General features: G+C 42.0%; 1 protein-coding gene across 2 annotated transcripts in view; it reads right to left on the reverse strand.

The window, feature by feature from the left end:
• Positions 1 to 14,618, reverse strand: part of spata20 (spermatogenesis associated 20) — a 64,281-nt gene that overhangs the window by 12,306 nt on the left and 37,357 nt on the right. Inside the window, exon 16 of one of the 2 annotated variants that reach the window (XM_063003772.1) lies at positions 3,658 to 3,809. The exons of the other annotated variant lie outside the window; for it this stretch is intronic. Within the exon in view, the coding sequence (XP_062859842.1) occupies positions 3,807 to 3,809 (3 nt within the window). The 3' untranslated portion in view covers positions 3,658 to 3,806. Of the gene's footprint in view, positions 1 to 3,657; positions 3,810 to 14,618 lie in introns of those variants that run through there. 2 annotated transcript variants of the gene reach the window in all.

Raw genomic sequence — 14,618 nt, forward strand, 5'->3', positions numbered from 1 at the left:
GAGGAGTGTAAACAGGTGGGACAGGGGGATAATATAGTTTATATCAGAATACACCGGCACACACACACACGTTTTACAGTATTTCTGACCTGATCGTTCTCTACAAAACATAACAACAAAACACCAACATTGCAAAAATATTTATTAACCTCCAACTCACTACAGAACAATCCATGCTATTCGTGTTGCCAAATCCACTCAGATTCATTTATTTTTCCTCCTTGATTTCATCACGTCAGTGCACAAACACTTTGATCACTCGCTACTTGTTGACGTGCATTTTTGGACGTGGTATCATTAAACTTCTCGTCACTTCTCACTTGTGTTTTTGTTTTAAAAAAAAAAAACGGTATTCTAAATAGGTATTGGTATCAGCAAGTACAAAAATACATGTCCTTGTACTCGTACTCGGTTGGGAAAAAATGGTATCGATGCATCCCTAGTTTTAATGTTTACAGCTTTGGAATTAGATTTCCAGCAAGCTAAGCTGCAAAACATGGTGCAATATTAAGTACGTATGTTCAAATATGGAAAAAGCCTTTGTGTCACTTCAGCATCGGTTGACGTGGCTGTTTCCCAGGGATTGGAACTGCGTCTGTGCCTGTGAGCCACTTTAGCTCTTTAGCGTTCGGCTCTCACCAGGGTTCCTGATTAATTGTTGAGTGGATTTCATACTGCAGCGAAGCACCCGATCCCCTCGAGATGCAGCACTTGACTGAACACTCGGCTAGAGATAATGACGGCTTTCCTACTAATCCAGTGTTAAAACTCGGTTGTTTATGATGTTTCTTAGTATGAGAGAGGTAGGAAAATATGTTTGTTTGTTTATTAGGATTAGGAGGTCATGTTTTACACTTTGGTTACATTCATGACAGGAATGGTAGGTTATATTGAACACAGTCATGGACAATTTTGTGTCTCCAATTCACCTCACTTGCATGTCTTTGGACTGTAGGAGGAAACCGGAGCTCCCGGAGAATACCCACACAGACACGGGGAGAACATGCAAACTCCACACAGAAAGGACCCGGACCGCCCCACCTGGGGATCGAACCCACTGTAAGGGGACCGACTGTAAGGGGAAACCCACACAGACATGGAAAGAACATGCAAACTCCACAAAGAAAGGATCCAGATAGCTCCACCTGGGAATCAAACCCAGGACCTTCTTGCTGTGAGGCGACAGTGCTACTCAAGAATCCATCCATGCCACCAACTGTACTTACAAAACATGATATATATGAAATATATACAGTATTTATACAACAGTTAGTTCCGACCTTACAATCTGATTGGTTGAGAAGCGTTCTAACCGTGCTGATATTTGTGATAACAGCACGGTCTTTTCACACCACAACTGACGCGTTGCCAGTAACGACAAGCTTCATGCACACAAACGCGCACGCAGGCGACACAGACTTTTTTCCCCGATCGCTTTTTAAATCCGTTATCTGATATACTGTACAATCTAGCGCACTGTGTAGGGAACATAAATCAATTGTCTAATTCACTATCTAGTGCACTATGTAGGGAACATAAAGCCGAGATCTGATACACAATCTAGTGCACTATGTAGGGAACATTAATGTGTTTGTAACGCGAACAGTTAGCGTAATAGCCCAGTTTGCAGCTCCTAAAAGTTCTGTTATCACCTATATCCTTTGGTGTGTGCAAGTGGTTTTTTTATTTCTTTTTTTTCCCTTGGGAGGTTCTCGCCTTTTTCTTCTTGTTGTTCTTACATCCCTGAAATGAGTTTTTGCAACTTGGGATGTCTGCTTTGTAGTGTTAAACTTTATATTCGTTGTGGAACTACTTTTTGGCGGAAGGTATTGTCAATATTAAAGCATATTTATTATGAAATTCAGGGCTTCTTTGATTTATTTTCTTTCTTTATTTTGTAAAAACTGTTGTATAAAAGCAATAGAACACTCGAGGTCGTGTGTTATCGCGAATAACATCACGGCTGTAATGATCTACGAGCTGCGACCAAATCACAGCCGTGATGTTATTGGCGATAACACACTCCCTCTCGTGTTCTATTGCTTAATTATACACTGATCAGCCATAACAATTAAACCACCTCCTTGTTTCTACACTCACTGTCCATTTTATCAGCTCCACTTACCATATAGAAGCACTGCAGTGACACTGACATGGTGGTGGTGTGTTAGTGAGTGTTGTGCTGGTATGAGTGGATCAGACACAGCAGCGCTGCTGGAGTTTTTAAATACTGTGTCCACTCACTGTCCACTCTATTAGACACTCCTAAAGTCAGAGACGATCGCTCATCTATTGCTGCTGTTTGAGTTGGTCATCTTCTAGACCTTCAGCAGTGGTCACAGGACGCTGCCCATGGGGTGCTATTGGCTGAATATTTTTGGTTGGTGGACTATTCTCAGTCCAGCAGTGACAGAGGTGTTTAAAAACTCCAGCAGCACTGCTGTGTCTGATCCACTCATACCAGCACAACACACACTAACACACCACCACCATGTCAGTATCACTGCAGTGCTGAGAATGACCCACCACCCAAATAATACCTGCTCTGTAGCTTTAGATCATGTCTAAATAAAACTAATAGACTAACACTAAACAGTTTATGTTTTTTATTAAATTCATATTATAGACGACCCATGACCTTCTTTGAGACACACTGGGGAAATAATAAATGAATCCTACAATGCACTTAAGTAAACCCTTGACATTGTTGTTCTTCCTCTTATCAGGGCTGAATTGTACAAGTCACTAAAAGTCTCAAAAGCCCATCGTTACATCCCTTTGTATAACACAAGTTTAAAAGTGAAACCACCACACAGTGAGGAATATACAGCTAAACATAGATGTATGTGGATGCTTTTAGAATGGATTTGATGGTTATTTCACACAAATGTGTATTCGACGACATTTTACCGCACCGCTCAAGCCAAGTGATTAACAAAGCAGCAATTTGCACCGAGTCTTATGTGAACGCAACCTAACAAGTCAAAAAAATATATACATATAATGTAAATATTACTTTTACAGTTTTAAAAAGGCCATTTATAAAGAGAGACCCATAAAGACATGGTTTGACAGTTTGATATGAAGCACTTCCAGTAACCTGGACAGAAACCTGAGCTCAATTCCAATGAGCAACTTTGGGATGAATTGGAACTTCGGTTGCAAGCAACACCAAGTGTCCTTTATATTGAATAAGCACAAACACCCAGAGAAAAGTAGACACATGGGGGGGCAATCCATATAAATGACCTTGGTGTTGGAATGGGATGGCCAGCCAGATTGTGGGTTGAAGTCCACATATACAGTGACCATATGATTGAAATTCTTGTTTAAAGCATGGTTATATGCTCTGTTTCCTCCATGTCTTCTGTTTTTTACCTTCTTTGGACTTCATCATTAAACCTCTCTGGCTGATGTTACATCTCCACGGTCTTGTTAGAGAATCAGAGCCATTTACCTCTATAATTACCTTGTTAAACACTCTTTGTACTCTCCAGAGATGAGCCCTACTTGTTTAATGCAGGGTTTAAAACACTCATCATGCCTAAATAAAACTAATAGACTATCACTAAACAGTTTATTTTTTTATTGGTGATGACCCATGACCTTCTTTAAGACACACTGGGGAAATAATAAACGAATCCTGCAATACACAAGTAAACCCTTGACGTTGTTCTTCTTCCTCTTAGCAGGGCTGAATGGTACAAGCCACTGAAAGTCTCAAAAACCCAGAGCACTTCTGAGCATGCTCAGATAATATTCATACACAAAACAAAGCTTTTCCGGTCAGTCTCAGGAGACGACGGTCACTGCAACGAGAAGTCATCATCAAAGACGTGAAATACTGGTCACAAGATGGATATACAGCATAAGTTAGGCACCAGCGCATTAAAGCTTTGCGTAACAACACAAGCTACTACATTCTGATCTAGCTGCTTTTTTGGATTATCATTTTTATTAGGCACTCAGGTGGTGAAGCAGTAAAATTACACCAAGGTTTTAACCACCAATGTTGCAGCCAGTCAGGCTTCAACATACAGACAAACAAGCTATATCTACGGAATGAGAATGGCCGAGGACCTGCGATGGATTGCGATGGATTCTGGGGTGTGTTACTGCACCCTGCCCTGTAATTATAAGGAAATCGAACCCAATGATTGGCCCATCCAAAGGATGAGAATGATGTCAGAGGGATTCTTCAGAACTGCGATGGTGCCTGCACAGAGATCGGTGCATGATTCTCCATGCACAATGCAGATCTCCAAAAACATCCAGCCAACAGCGCCCCGTGGGCAGCGTCCTGTGACCACTGATGAAGGTCTAGAAGAGACCAACTCAAACAGCAGCAATAGATGAGCGATCGTCTCTGACTTTACATCTACAAGGTGGACCAACTAGGATGGAGTGTCTAATAGAGTGGACATGGTATTTAAAAACTCCAGCAGCGCAGAATGCAGAATGATCCACCACCTAAATAATACCTGCTCTGTGGTGGGCCTGAGCATTAAAGAACAGGGTGAAAGCAGGCTAGAAAAGTATGTAAGGAAACAGATGGACTACAGTCAGTAATTGTAGAACCAAAAAGTGCTTCTATATGGTAAGTGGAGCTGATAAAATGGACAGTGAGTGTAGAAACAAGGAGGTGGTTTTAATGTTATGGCTGATCAGTGTACATTTTCAGCATTTAAAAGACACCTTTATTTAAAGTGACTTACAATTGAGACTGTATACATTGCAAGCAATTGAGGGTTGGCCCAACAGGGGCTAGAACCAGTGACCCTCCAGTTACTAGTCCTGTACTTTAACTGCTGAGCTACCACTGCTTAAAATGCAGACAGAAATAAGCTTCTTACCCAACATTACAGTAAAAATTCATAATCATGAGCTCTACACAAACAGACAAAACAAGGATTTTTGAGAGCCTTTAGCTTTTTGAAGCAATACGGTCTCCTGTACATAATTCTTATGCCCCTCATATCAGCTGCCACTGTATAACCAAGCTCTGGCTAAAAAGATTGACAAGTAATTCAAGAAGCAAAACAAGCCGAGAGTGTACTTCATGGTGCTCATCACTGTTGAGAAGAATTTACTGATTTACTGACAATAAAGTAATCAAGCAGTGATGGACAGCATAATGCAGAAGAGCTAGCTGCTTTAGAGACAGCACACCGCTCATTTCTTTGTTCCTTTTGTTTAGAAAGCAGCCGTTACTGTAGGAACTGAAGCTTCACTGGCTGATTAACGATGACAACTATTATTCCACGCTCGCGCAGTCAGTAGTGCGAGTGCTGCACGGCTCCAGGCTTCCGGGGATCTTGTTTATTATAAAGAAATGACTTCTCCTTACCCATCTGTAGCAAAGGTGGTGATGTGTATGGTGCTGACTGTATATATCATACATCTAGCATATTATCAGAAAGCCTGACAAAACCAAACATAGCTAGCTGTAGGGCAGAGGTGGGAAATGACATTCTCAAAGAGGCCACGTGAGAAACTGGGACTGTTACGGAGGGCCGGACCAAATAGGGTCCCCATACAATGCCCAGGTGTGCTAAAGGGCACTATAGATTTCTAATGTTAGCTCAGTACCCAAAGAATTCAAAGTACTGATGCTGATTTGCCTGCAGGTTCAGTTCAATAAAAGAAAGTCATCTATTTTTTAAAGGCTTCTCCAACTCTTCAATCAACAGGATGATGAGACTGGCGTTCATGTCTAATTCGATTAAACAAACCATTCAGGCCGGGGCCCATCTGAGGCTTAGTCTGAGCAGAATGGGCACCTGCGTGGGAAGCCTGATTTCATTATCACAGCCTGGCCGGGATGAAATTCTGTTTTATCTTTCTTTTCTAACTCATTACCTTCAGCTTCCTCAGGGTTAGGCTGGGCCGTGTCCAGGCAACAGGCTAAAAACCTCCCTGTTACACTGAGCGTGTGAGGGAATACGACAAATTCGGAACAAAACACACACAAAAAATGGTATTCATGATGGCATTTACTAAGATTGCATTCATGGCTAGTAAACAGACAGAGGCAGGTGAGTTTCAGAATCTCTGGGGGTATCAGCGTGACAGCCTTGAATGACTGCAACTGCCTCCTAAACACAGGAGTCATTCCACCATTAGTGTGCCATTTCAGTAGCAAATATTCTATATTCAATATTTGAAGTGTATATTAATTAAATACAGTGGTACCTTAAAACCAGACGTCAGTAGTCTGCCCTGTGATGGACTGGTGCCTGATCCAGGGTATTACTGTGTGTCTTGCGCCCATTGAAAAGCTGGGATAGGCTCCAGCACCCCCCCCCCCCCCCCCCCCCCCCGTGCCATTTCAGTAGCAAACATTCTATAATACAGTGGTACCTTAAAACTAGACGTCAGTTGTTTCTGGGAGTGGCGTTGAGTTTCAAAGTATTGAATAAGATATATTTGTATATATGTATAAATATTTAATATATAAATAATGTTTTTTGGACACTTATACACTGAAAATAACACAAATATAATATAAAACACTGAAATACAATTAATTTCAGTGTATTCATTAATTTCAGTGTAATTCCAGTGTTAACTGTTACAATTAACTGTTAAAAATCTATAAAAAAAACAATAAAGCCTGCACTTTTGTTCTTTATTGTTTCCTTATGCTTCTATATTGTAGAGATGCTTGATCTTGGAATACCGTATTCCGTAGCGATTCACATTCACATGAGAAGCATAAAAAACGCTTTTGTGCTAGCTGTACCGTTATTTTCTATGAAGTGTAGCAGTGCACAAAGCTTAACGTGACTTTAACTGTACTCAAACAAGGAATTTTTTAATTAGTTTAGAGAACTTATAACCAGTAATAATTAAGAGAGGTTTCGTGTTTCTGTCGTTCTTATAATACATTAAAGTCACATGAAGCTTTTTATTTATTTATTTTTTTTATTTTATTTTATTTTTTTTACGATAAGCGTTTTAGACTCTCTCGGAAAAGCTGATTCTCACAATTTCTCAGCACCCTGAGCTATAACACAAGTTCAAAAATGAAACAGGAGAAAAATTCAGATAAACACAGATACATGTGGACAATTCAGAGTGGATTTGACAGTTATTCCACACTAATGCAGATTCGCCTCATGTGCACACTTTGATTATGTCTGACTGCGCCGCTCCAGCCAAGCGCTGAACAAAGTGGCGGTCGCACACACGTTGAGTTTAAGAATAACGTCGAATATAAGGGTACAAATTTCTCGATGAAAGGCGTCAAGTTTCAAAGATTTCGAGTTTAGGGGACTTCAAGTTACAAGGTACAACTGTAAAATAATATAATAATAATAATAATAATTCATTTAGCACCTTGCCATACTCCAAGACGTAAAACCCCTTACCGACCTGAGGCTGAAGCTGTACGTTCGAGGCTACTATTTTAAATTTAATACAGGTTGATGTCAACACAAATACAACTAAAAATGTGCAAATCTTTTGTTTATTACATTTATAATTACATTTTCGGCATTTAGCAGACGCTTTTATCCAATGCAACTTACAGTCTTGTGGCAGTATACAGTCTAAGCAATTGAGAGTTAAGGGTCTTGCTCAAGGGCCCAACAGTGGCAACCTGGCAGTGGAGGGGCTTGAACCAGTGACTTTTTAAGTACTAGTCCAGTGCCTTAACTGCTAAGCTACAACTGCCCCATTACCACCTTACATACTTTTTTTAGAATTAAGATTTACACAGATCAGCCATAACATTAAAACCACCTCCTTGTTTCCACACTCACTGTCGATTTTATCAGCTCCACTTACCATATAGAAGCACTTTGTAGTTTTACAATTACTCTATTTCTCTACATACTTTTTTAGCCCCCTTTCACCCTGTTCTTTAATGGCCAGAGTGGTCAGGACCCCCACAGTACCACCACAGAGCAGGTATTATTTAGGTGGTGGATCATTCTCAGCACTGCAGTGACACTGGTGGTGGTGTGTTAGTGTGTGTTGTGCTGGTATGAGTGGATCAGACACAGCAGCGCTGCTGGAGTTTTTAAATACCGTGTCCACTCACTGTCCACTCTATTAGACACTCCTACCTGGTTGGTCCACCTTGTAGATGTAAAGTCGGAGACGATCGCTCATCTATTGCTGATGTTTGAGTTGATCATCTTCTGAACCTTCATCAGCTGTTGGATGGATATTTTTGGTTTGTGGACTATTCTCAGTCCAGCAGTGACAGTGAGGTGTTTAATAACTCCATCAGTATTGCTGGTGCACTGTGTACTGCAGTGCTGAGAATGATCCACCACCCAAATAATACCTACTCTGTGATGGTCCTGGGAGAGTCCTGACCATTGAAGAACAGCATGAAAGGGGGTTAACAAAACATGCAAAGAAACAGATGGACTACAGTTAGTAATTGTAGAAGTACAAAGTGCTTCTATATGGTAAGTGGAGCTGATAAAATGGACAGTGAGTGTAGAAACAAGGAGGTGGTTTTAATGTATAAATAAATCCTCATGTTTTGTTATTACATGACGATTTAAAAAAAAAAGGCTGCGAATAATTTAGCACATGCATCATATAACTGCCCTCAGAAAGACCTAAAGGTATGATTATGCAACAGACTTGATGTTATTTTCCCTTGCTCACTATATTCCCAACCCCATAAATCATTGAAGAAACAACAAGTCCTCTCTCCACCGTTACAGCTCGAGCACTTTGTGGTGACAAGCACGGCGGATACAGACGAGCATAATCGGAATGACAGCAGCAAGACAGTGGAAGCAGGGACAGCCATGTCACCACACCACAGCAACCGTATAAGAGCTGGCACTCTGTGTCCCGCAGACTGAACGCTGACGGCAATGAGTCAAGCCGTAGCCGGGGTCTGACGTTAACAATCAGGAGCCACTGGCTGTACACAAGCTCAGAGCGAGGCAAAACAAGTCATATCTAATCCGTCATACCTCATGGGAAATTTCTCATCACTTAATAAACTGTCCCTGAGCAAGACAGTCAGACAGAGGAAGAACGCAACCAACAAAGAGAAACTCAAATAACCAAAACATCACATTTAGGTTGTGTTGACCACCTCCTTGTTTCTACACTCACTGTCCATTTTATCAGCTCCAATCACCATATAGAAGCACTTTGTAGTTCTACAATTACTGACTGTAGTCCATCTGTTTCTCTGCATACTGTTTTAGCCTGCTTTCACCCTGTTCGTCAATGGTCAGGACCCCCACAGGACCACTACAGAGTAGGTATTATTTGGGTGGTGGATCATTCTCAGCACTGCAGTGACTCTGACATGGTGGTGGTGTGTTAGTGTGTGTTGTGCTGGTATGAGTGGATCAGAGTTTTTAAAAACCTTACTGTCACTGCTGGACTAAGAATAGTCCACCAACCAAAAACATCCAGCCAACAGAGCCCTGTGGGCAGCGTTTTATGACCACTGATGAAGGTCTAGAAGATGACCAACTCAAACAGCAGCAATAGATGAGCGATCGCCTCTGACTTTACATCTACAAGGTGGACCAACTAGGTAGGAGTGTCTAATAGAGTGGACAGTGAGTGGACACGGTATTTAAAAACTCCAGCAGCACTGCTGTGTCTGATACACTCATACCAGCACAACACACACTAACACACCACCACCATGTCAGCGTCACTGCAGTGCTGAGAATGATCCACCACCTAAATATGTGTAGATTATTGCTAATAACTGGAGCCCTACTAAATTCACAGGAAAATGTGCTTTATTTTACAGACCTTGTTTTTCAAAAATCACAGATTTTATGGATTTTAAAGAAAAAAGCCACATTTCTTGACAGTCATGAATTAAATAATAGAATAAATGGAAGCTACAATACACAGCATAGTCTATCTTATCAGTTGGATGTAAACCTAGAACATCCAGCGACAGTGCAAGGCTCTGTCTCAAATACTTGTCCCTGTTTTGGCAATCCCTCCCCCCACCCATCCACAGAATTGGTGGGAGTTTTCTAAACTTAGTCACCTGAGTCGTGTTTTTAATAGCTTTAGACTTCCACATCTTGGACATTTTGACTAACCGATTGCAAACTGAATTGCCGCAGGATGGCTAGGACTGCCTCATAGTGCAAGTTACCCAGTAAATGTGAGTAAAAAAAATTTACTCACATAAAGGAAGGAAAGAAGGTTGGATGGATGGATGGATGGATGGATATATGGATGGATGGATGGATGGTTGGTAGGATGAATGGATGGATGGAAGGAAATAAAGAAGAAAGTAGGGAAGGAAGGAAATAAGGATGGATGGATGGAAGGAAGTAGGGAAGAAAGGAAAGAAGGATGGATGGATGGAAGGAAGTAGGGAAGAAAGGGAAGAAAGGAAAGAAGGATGGATGGATGGAAGGAAGTAGGGAAGAAAGGGAAGAAAGGAAAGAAGGATGGATGGATAGATGGATGGATAGATGGATGGTTGGTAGGATGGATGGATGGTAGGATGGATGGATGGAAGGAAGGAAGGAAGGAAGGAAGGAAGGAAGGAAGGAAGGAAGGAAGGAAGTAGGGAAGGAAGGAAAGAAGGATGGATGGATGGTTGGTAGGATGGATGGATGGATGGATGGTTGGTAGGATGAATGGATGGATGGAAGGAAATAAGAAAGAAAGTAGGGAAGGAAGGAAAGAAGGATGGATGGATGGATGGAAGGAAGTAGGGAAGAAAGGAAAGAAGGATGGATGGATGGATGGTTGGTAGGATGGATGGATGGATAGAAGGAAGGACGGAAGGAAGGAAGGAAGTAGCGAAGGAAGGAAAGACGGATGGATGGATGGTTGGTAGGATGGATGGATGGATAGATGGATGGTTGATAGGAAGTAAGGAAGAAAGGAAAGAAGGATGGATGGATGGATTGATGGATGGTTGGTAGGATGGATGGATGGATAGATAGATGGATAGATGAATAAATGGATGGAATTATATACTGATAGATGGAGGGATGGATGGATGGAGGGATGATGGATAGATGGATGGATGGATGGATGGAAGGAAAGAAGGATGGATGGATGGATGAATGGATGGATGGATGGATGGAAGGAAAGAAGGATGGATGGATGGATGGAAGGAAAGAAGGATGGATGGATGGATGGATGGATGAATGGATGGATGGAAGGAAAGAAGGATGGATGGATGGATGGATGGATGGAAGGATGGAAGGAAAGAAGGATGGATGGATGGATGGATGGATGGATGAATGGATGGATGGAAGGAAAGAAGGATGGATGGATGGATGGCTAGATGGAAGAAATAAGGAAGAAAGTAGGGAAGGAAGGAAAGAAGGATGGATGGATGGATGAATGGATGGAAGGAAAGAAGGATGGATGGATGGATGGATGGATGGATGGATGAATGGAAGGATGGAAGGAAAGAAGGATGGATGGATGGATGGATGGATGGATGGAAGGATGGAAGGAAAGAAGGATGGATGGATGGAAGGAAAGAAGGATGGATGGATGGATGGATGGCTAGATGGAAGAAATAAGGAAGAAAGTAGGGAAGGAAGGAAAGATGGATGGATGGATGGATGGATGAATGGATGGAAGGAAGGAAAGAAGGATGGATGGATGGATGGATGGATGAATGGATGGAAGGAAGGAAAGAAGGATGGATGGATGGATGAATGGATGGAAGGAAGGAAAGAAGGATGGATGGATAGATGGATGGTTGGTAGGATGTAGAGAAGGAAGGAAATAAGGATGGATGGATAGATGAATAGATGGGTGGTTGGAAGGATGTAGAGAAGGAAGGAAAGAAGGATGGATGGATGGATGGATGGATAGATGAATAGATGGATGGTTGGAAGGATGTAGAGAAGGAAGGAAAGAAGGATGGATGGATGGATGGATAGATGGATGGTTGGTAGGATGTAGAGAAGGAAGGAAAGAAGGATGGATGGATGGATGAATAGATGGTTGGTAGGATGTAGAGAAGGAAGGAAAGAAGGATGGATGGATGGATGAATGGATGGAAGGAAGGAAAGAAGGATGGATGGATGGATGAATGGATGGAAGGAAGGAAAGAAGGATGGATGGATAGATGGATGGTTGAAAGGATGTAGAGAAGGAAGGAAAGAAGGATGGATGGATGGATAGATGGATGGTTGGTAGGATGTAGAGAAGGAAGGAAAGAAGGATGGATGGATGGATGGATGGATGGAAGGAAGGAAAGAAGGATGGATGGATGGATGGATGAATGGATGGAAGGAAGGAAAGAAGGATGGATGCATGGATGAATGGATGGAAGGAAGGAAAGAAGGATGGATGGATAGATGGATGGTTGGAAGGATGTAGAGAAGGAAGGAAAGAAGGATGGATGGATGGATGGATGGATAGATGAATAGATGGATGGTTGGAAGGATGTAGAGAAGGAAAGAAAGAAGGATGGATGGATGGATGGATAGATGGATGGTTGGTAGGATGTAGAGAAGGAAGGAAAGAAGGATGGATGGATGGATGGATGAATGGATGGAAGGAAGGAAAGAAGGATGGATGGATGGATGAATGGATAGATGGAAGGAAGGAAAGAAGGATGGATGGATGGATGAATGGATGGAAGGAAGGAAAGAAGGATGGATGGATGGATGAATGGATGGAAGGAAGGAAAGAAGGATGGATGGATGGATAGATGGATGGTTGGAAGGATGTAGAGAAGGAAGGAAAGAAGGATGGATGGATGGATAGATGGATGGTTGGTAGGATGTAGAGAAGGAAGGAAAGAAGGATGGATGGATGGATGGATGGAAGGAAGGAAAGAAGGATGGATGGATGGATGAATGGATGGAAGGAAGGAAAGAAGGATGGATGGATGGATGAATGGATGGAAGGAAGGAAAGGAGGATGGATGGATAGATGGATGGTTGGAAGGATGTAGAGAAGGAAGGAAAGAAGGATGGATGGATGGATAGATGGATGGTTGGTAGGATGTAGAGAAGGAAGGAAAGAAGGATGGATGGATGGATGAATGGATGGAAGGAAGGAAAGAAGGATGGATGGATGAATGGATGGAAGGAAGGAAAGAAGCATGGATGGATGGATAGATAAATGGTTGGTAGGATGTAGAGAAGGAAGGAAAGATGGATGGATGGATGGATGGATAGATGAATAGATGGATGGTTGGAAGGATGTAGAGAAGGAAGGAAAGATGGATGGATGGATGGATGGATAGATGGATGGTTGGAAGGATGTAGAGAAGGAAGGAAAGAAGGATGGATGGATGGAAGGAAGGAAGAAGGGAAGGAAGGAAAGATAGATAGATGGAGGGATGGATGGTTGGTAGGATGGATGAATGGATGGATAGATAGACGGACAGACAGACAGGATAGACAGACGGACGAACGGACGGATGGATAGAGAGACACTTTATTTAGCCTGAAGGAAATTATTGCTGTGATAAGTGCATTATTGCTTTTCACTATACATACTTCACTCCACCTTAAATGTTACACTGACTCTATTGTAGCCTGTAACAGCTTTATTCCCTTGCTGATGGTAAACAGTAGGAGTCCCTGGTATGGATTCTCCCTGCATTCATTATGTAACTAAATTTCACACTGAATGCCCAAAAGGGCTGGACATATTGAATGTACCTGCAGGATTTATAGCTATTCAGAGACGAGCTATGTGTGCGGGTCTGGAGAAAAGGGCAGGATGAGTGAAAATGTTCCCTCTAAACTACGATGACCTTTCATTAACGTGAAAAAGCACGGAGCCCGGCCCCCGGCTACTGCTTACACAGTAGTCACAAATTATTCCATAATGATTACAAAATCATTCTGTACACATTACACTGAGCAGCCATTGTCCAGCTCACCATGTACATTGTGATTTGACAACTTGACCTTTTGTGTGAAATTACTTTTGCCTACTCATTAGCATCAGGGCTTTGAGTGTACACTAATCCCCATGTCATTCTTTACAGGAAAAAAAATTCACTGACAGACATGACAGAGTCACATTAAAAGCTGTATGTCCATAACCCGAGGTGCTTGGGTGGCGTAGCAGTCTGTCACGCTAGCCCACCAATGTGAATTCTAGTAGTGCTATCGGCCGGACTAGATTGGCAATTCCTGGGGGTGGGGATGGCCGAAGCCCTGTGTCCAAGGTATTCCTGCCTTGATTCCAGTGGATCTAACCCTGCTTCGACCCTTATTGGTTGATAAATAAATGGAACATGAAATGTCTATAGTCCTGCAAAAAATTAGAAATAATGCATAATAAATAAATGATTAAATAAATAAATCAATTATTTTACACCTTGCTTCACTCGCCACTATTAAAGTTAATGAGAGATGCTTCCAGCTGCTTGTAAACAGACACCATGCACATGATCAAGCACTTGGACTGCAGGAAAAATCAAGAACTGCTGGCAGCAATATGTACAAGCACTGACCACCTGGGACTCAATTAAGCTGGCTTAAAAGCCAGTCTGCCCGGGGCAAAAATTAGGAAGCATCCAGAAAGCTTTAATACAGACTCTCCAGACCACCCTGTGTACCCCCAATGTACACCAGCTTCACTTAACTTAAATACAAAACACTGATCTGTACTGATCATGCATTTGCACAGGTACACTCCAAAATCTTGGGGAAGCCACTCAGGTG

Source organism: Trichomycterus rosablanca, chromosome 10 (assembly GCF_030014385.1).
Source record: "Trichomycterus rosablanca isolate fTriRos1 chromosome 10, fTriRos1.hap1, whole genome shotgun sequence".
Taxonomy (NCBI): Eukaryota; Metazoa; Chordata; class Actinopteri; order Siluriformes; family Trichomycteridae; genus Trichomycterus; species Trichomycterus rosablanca.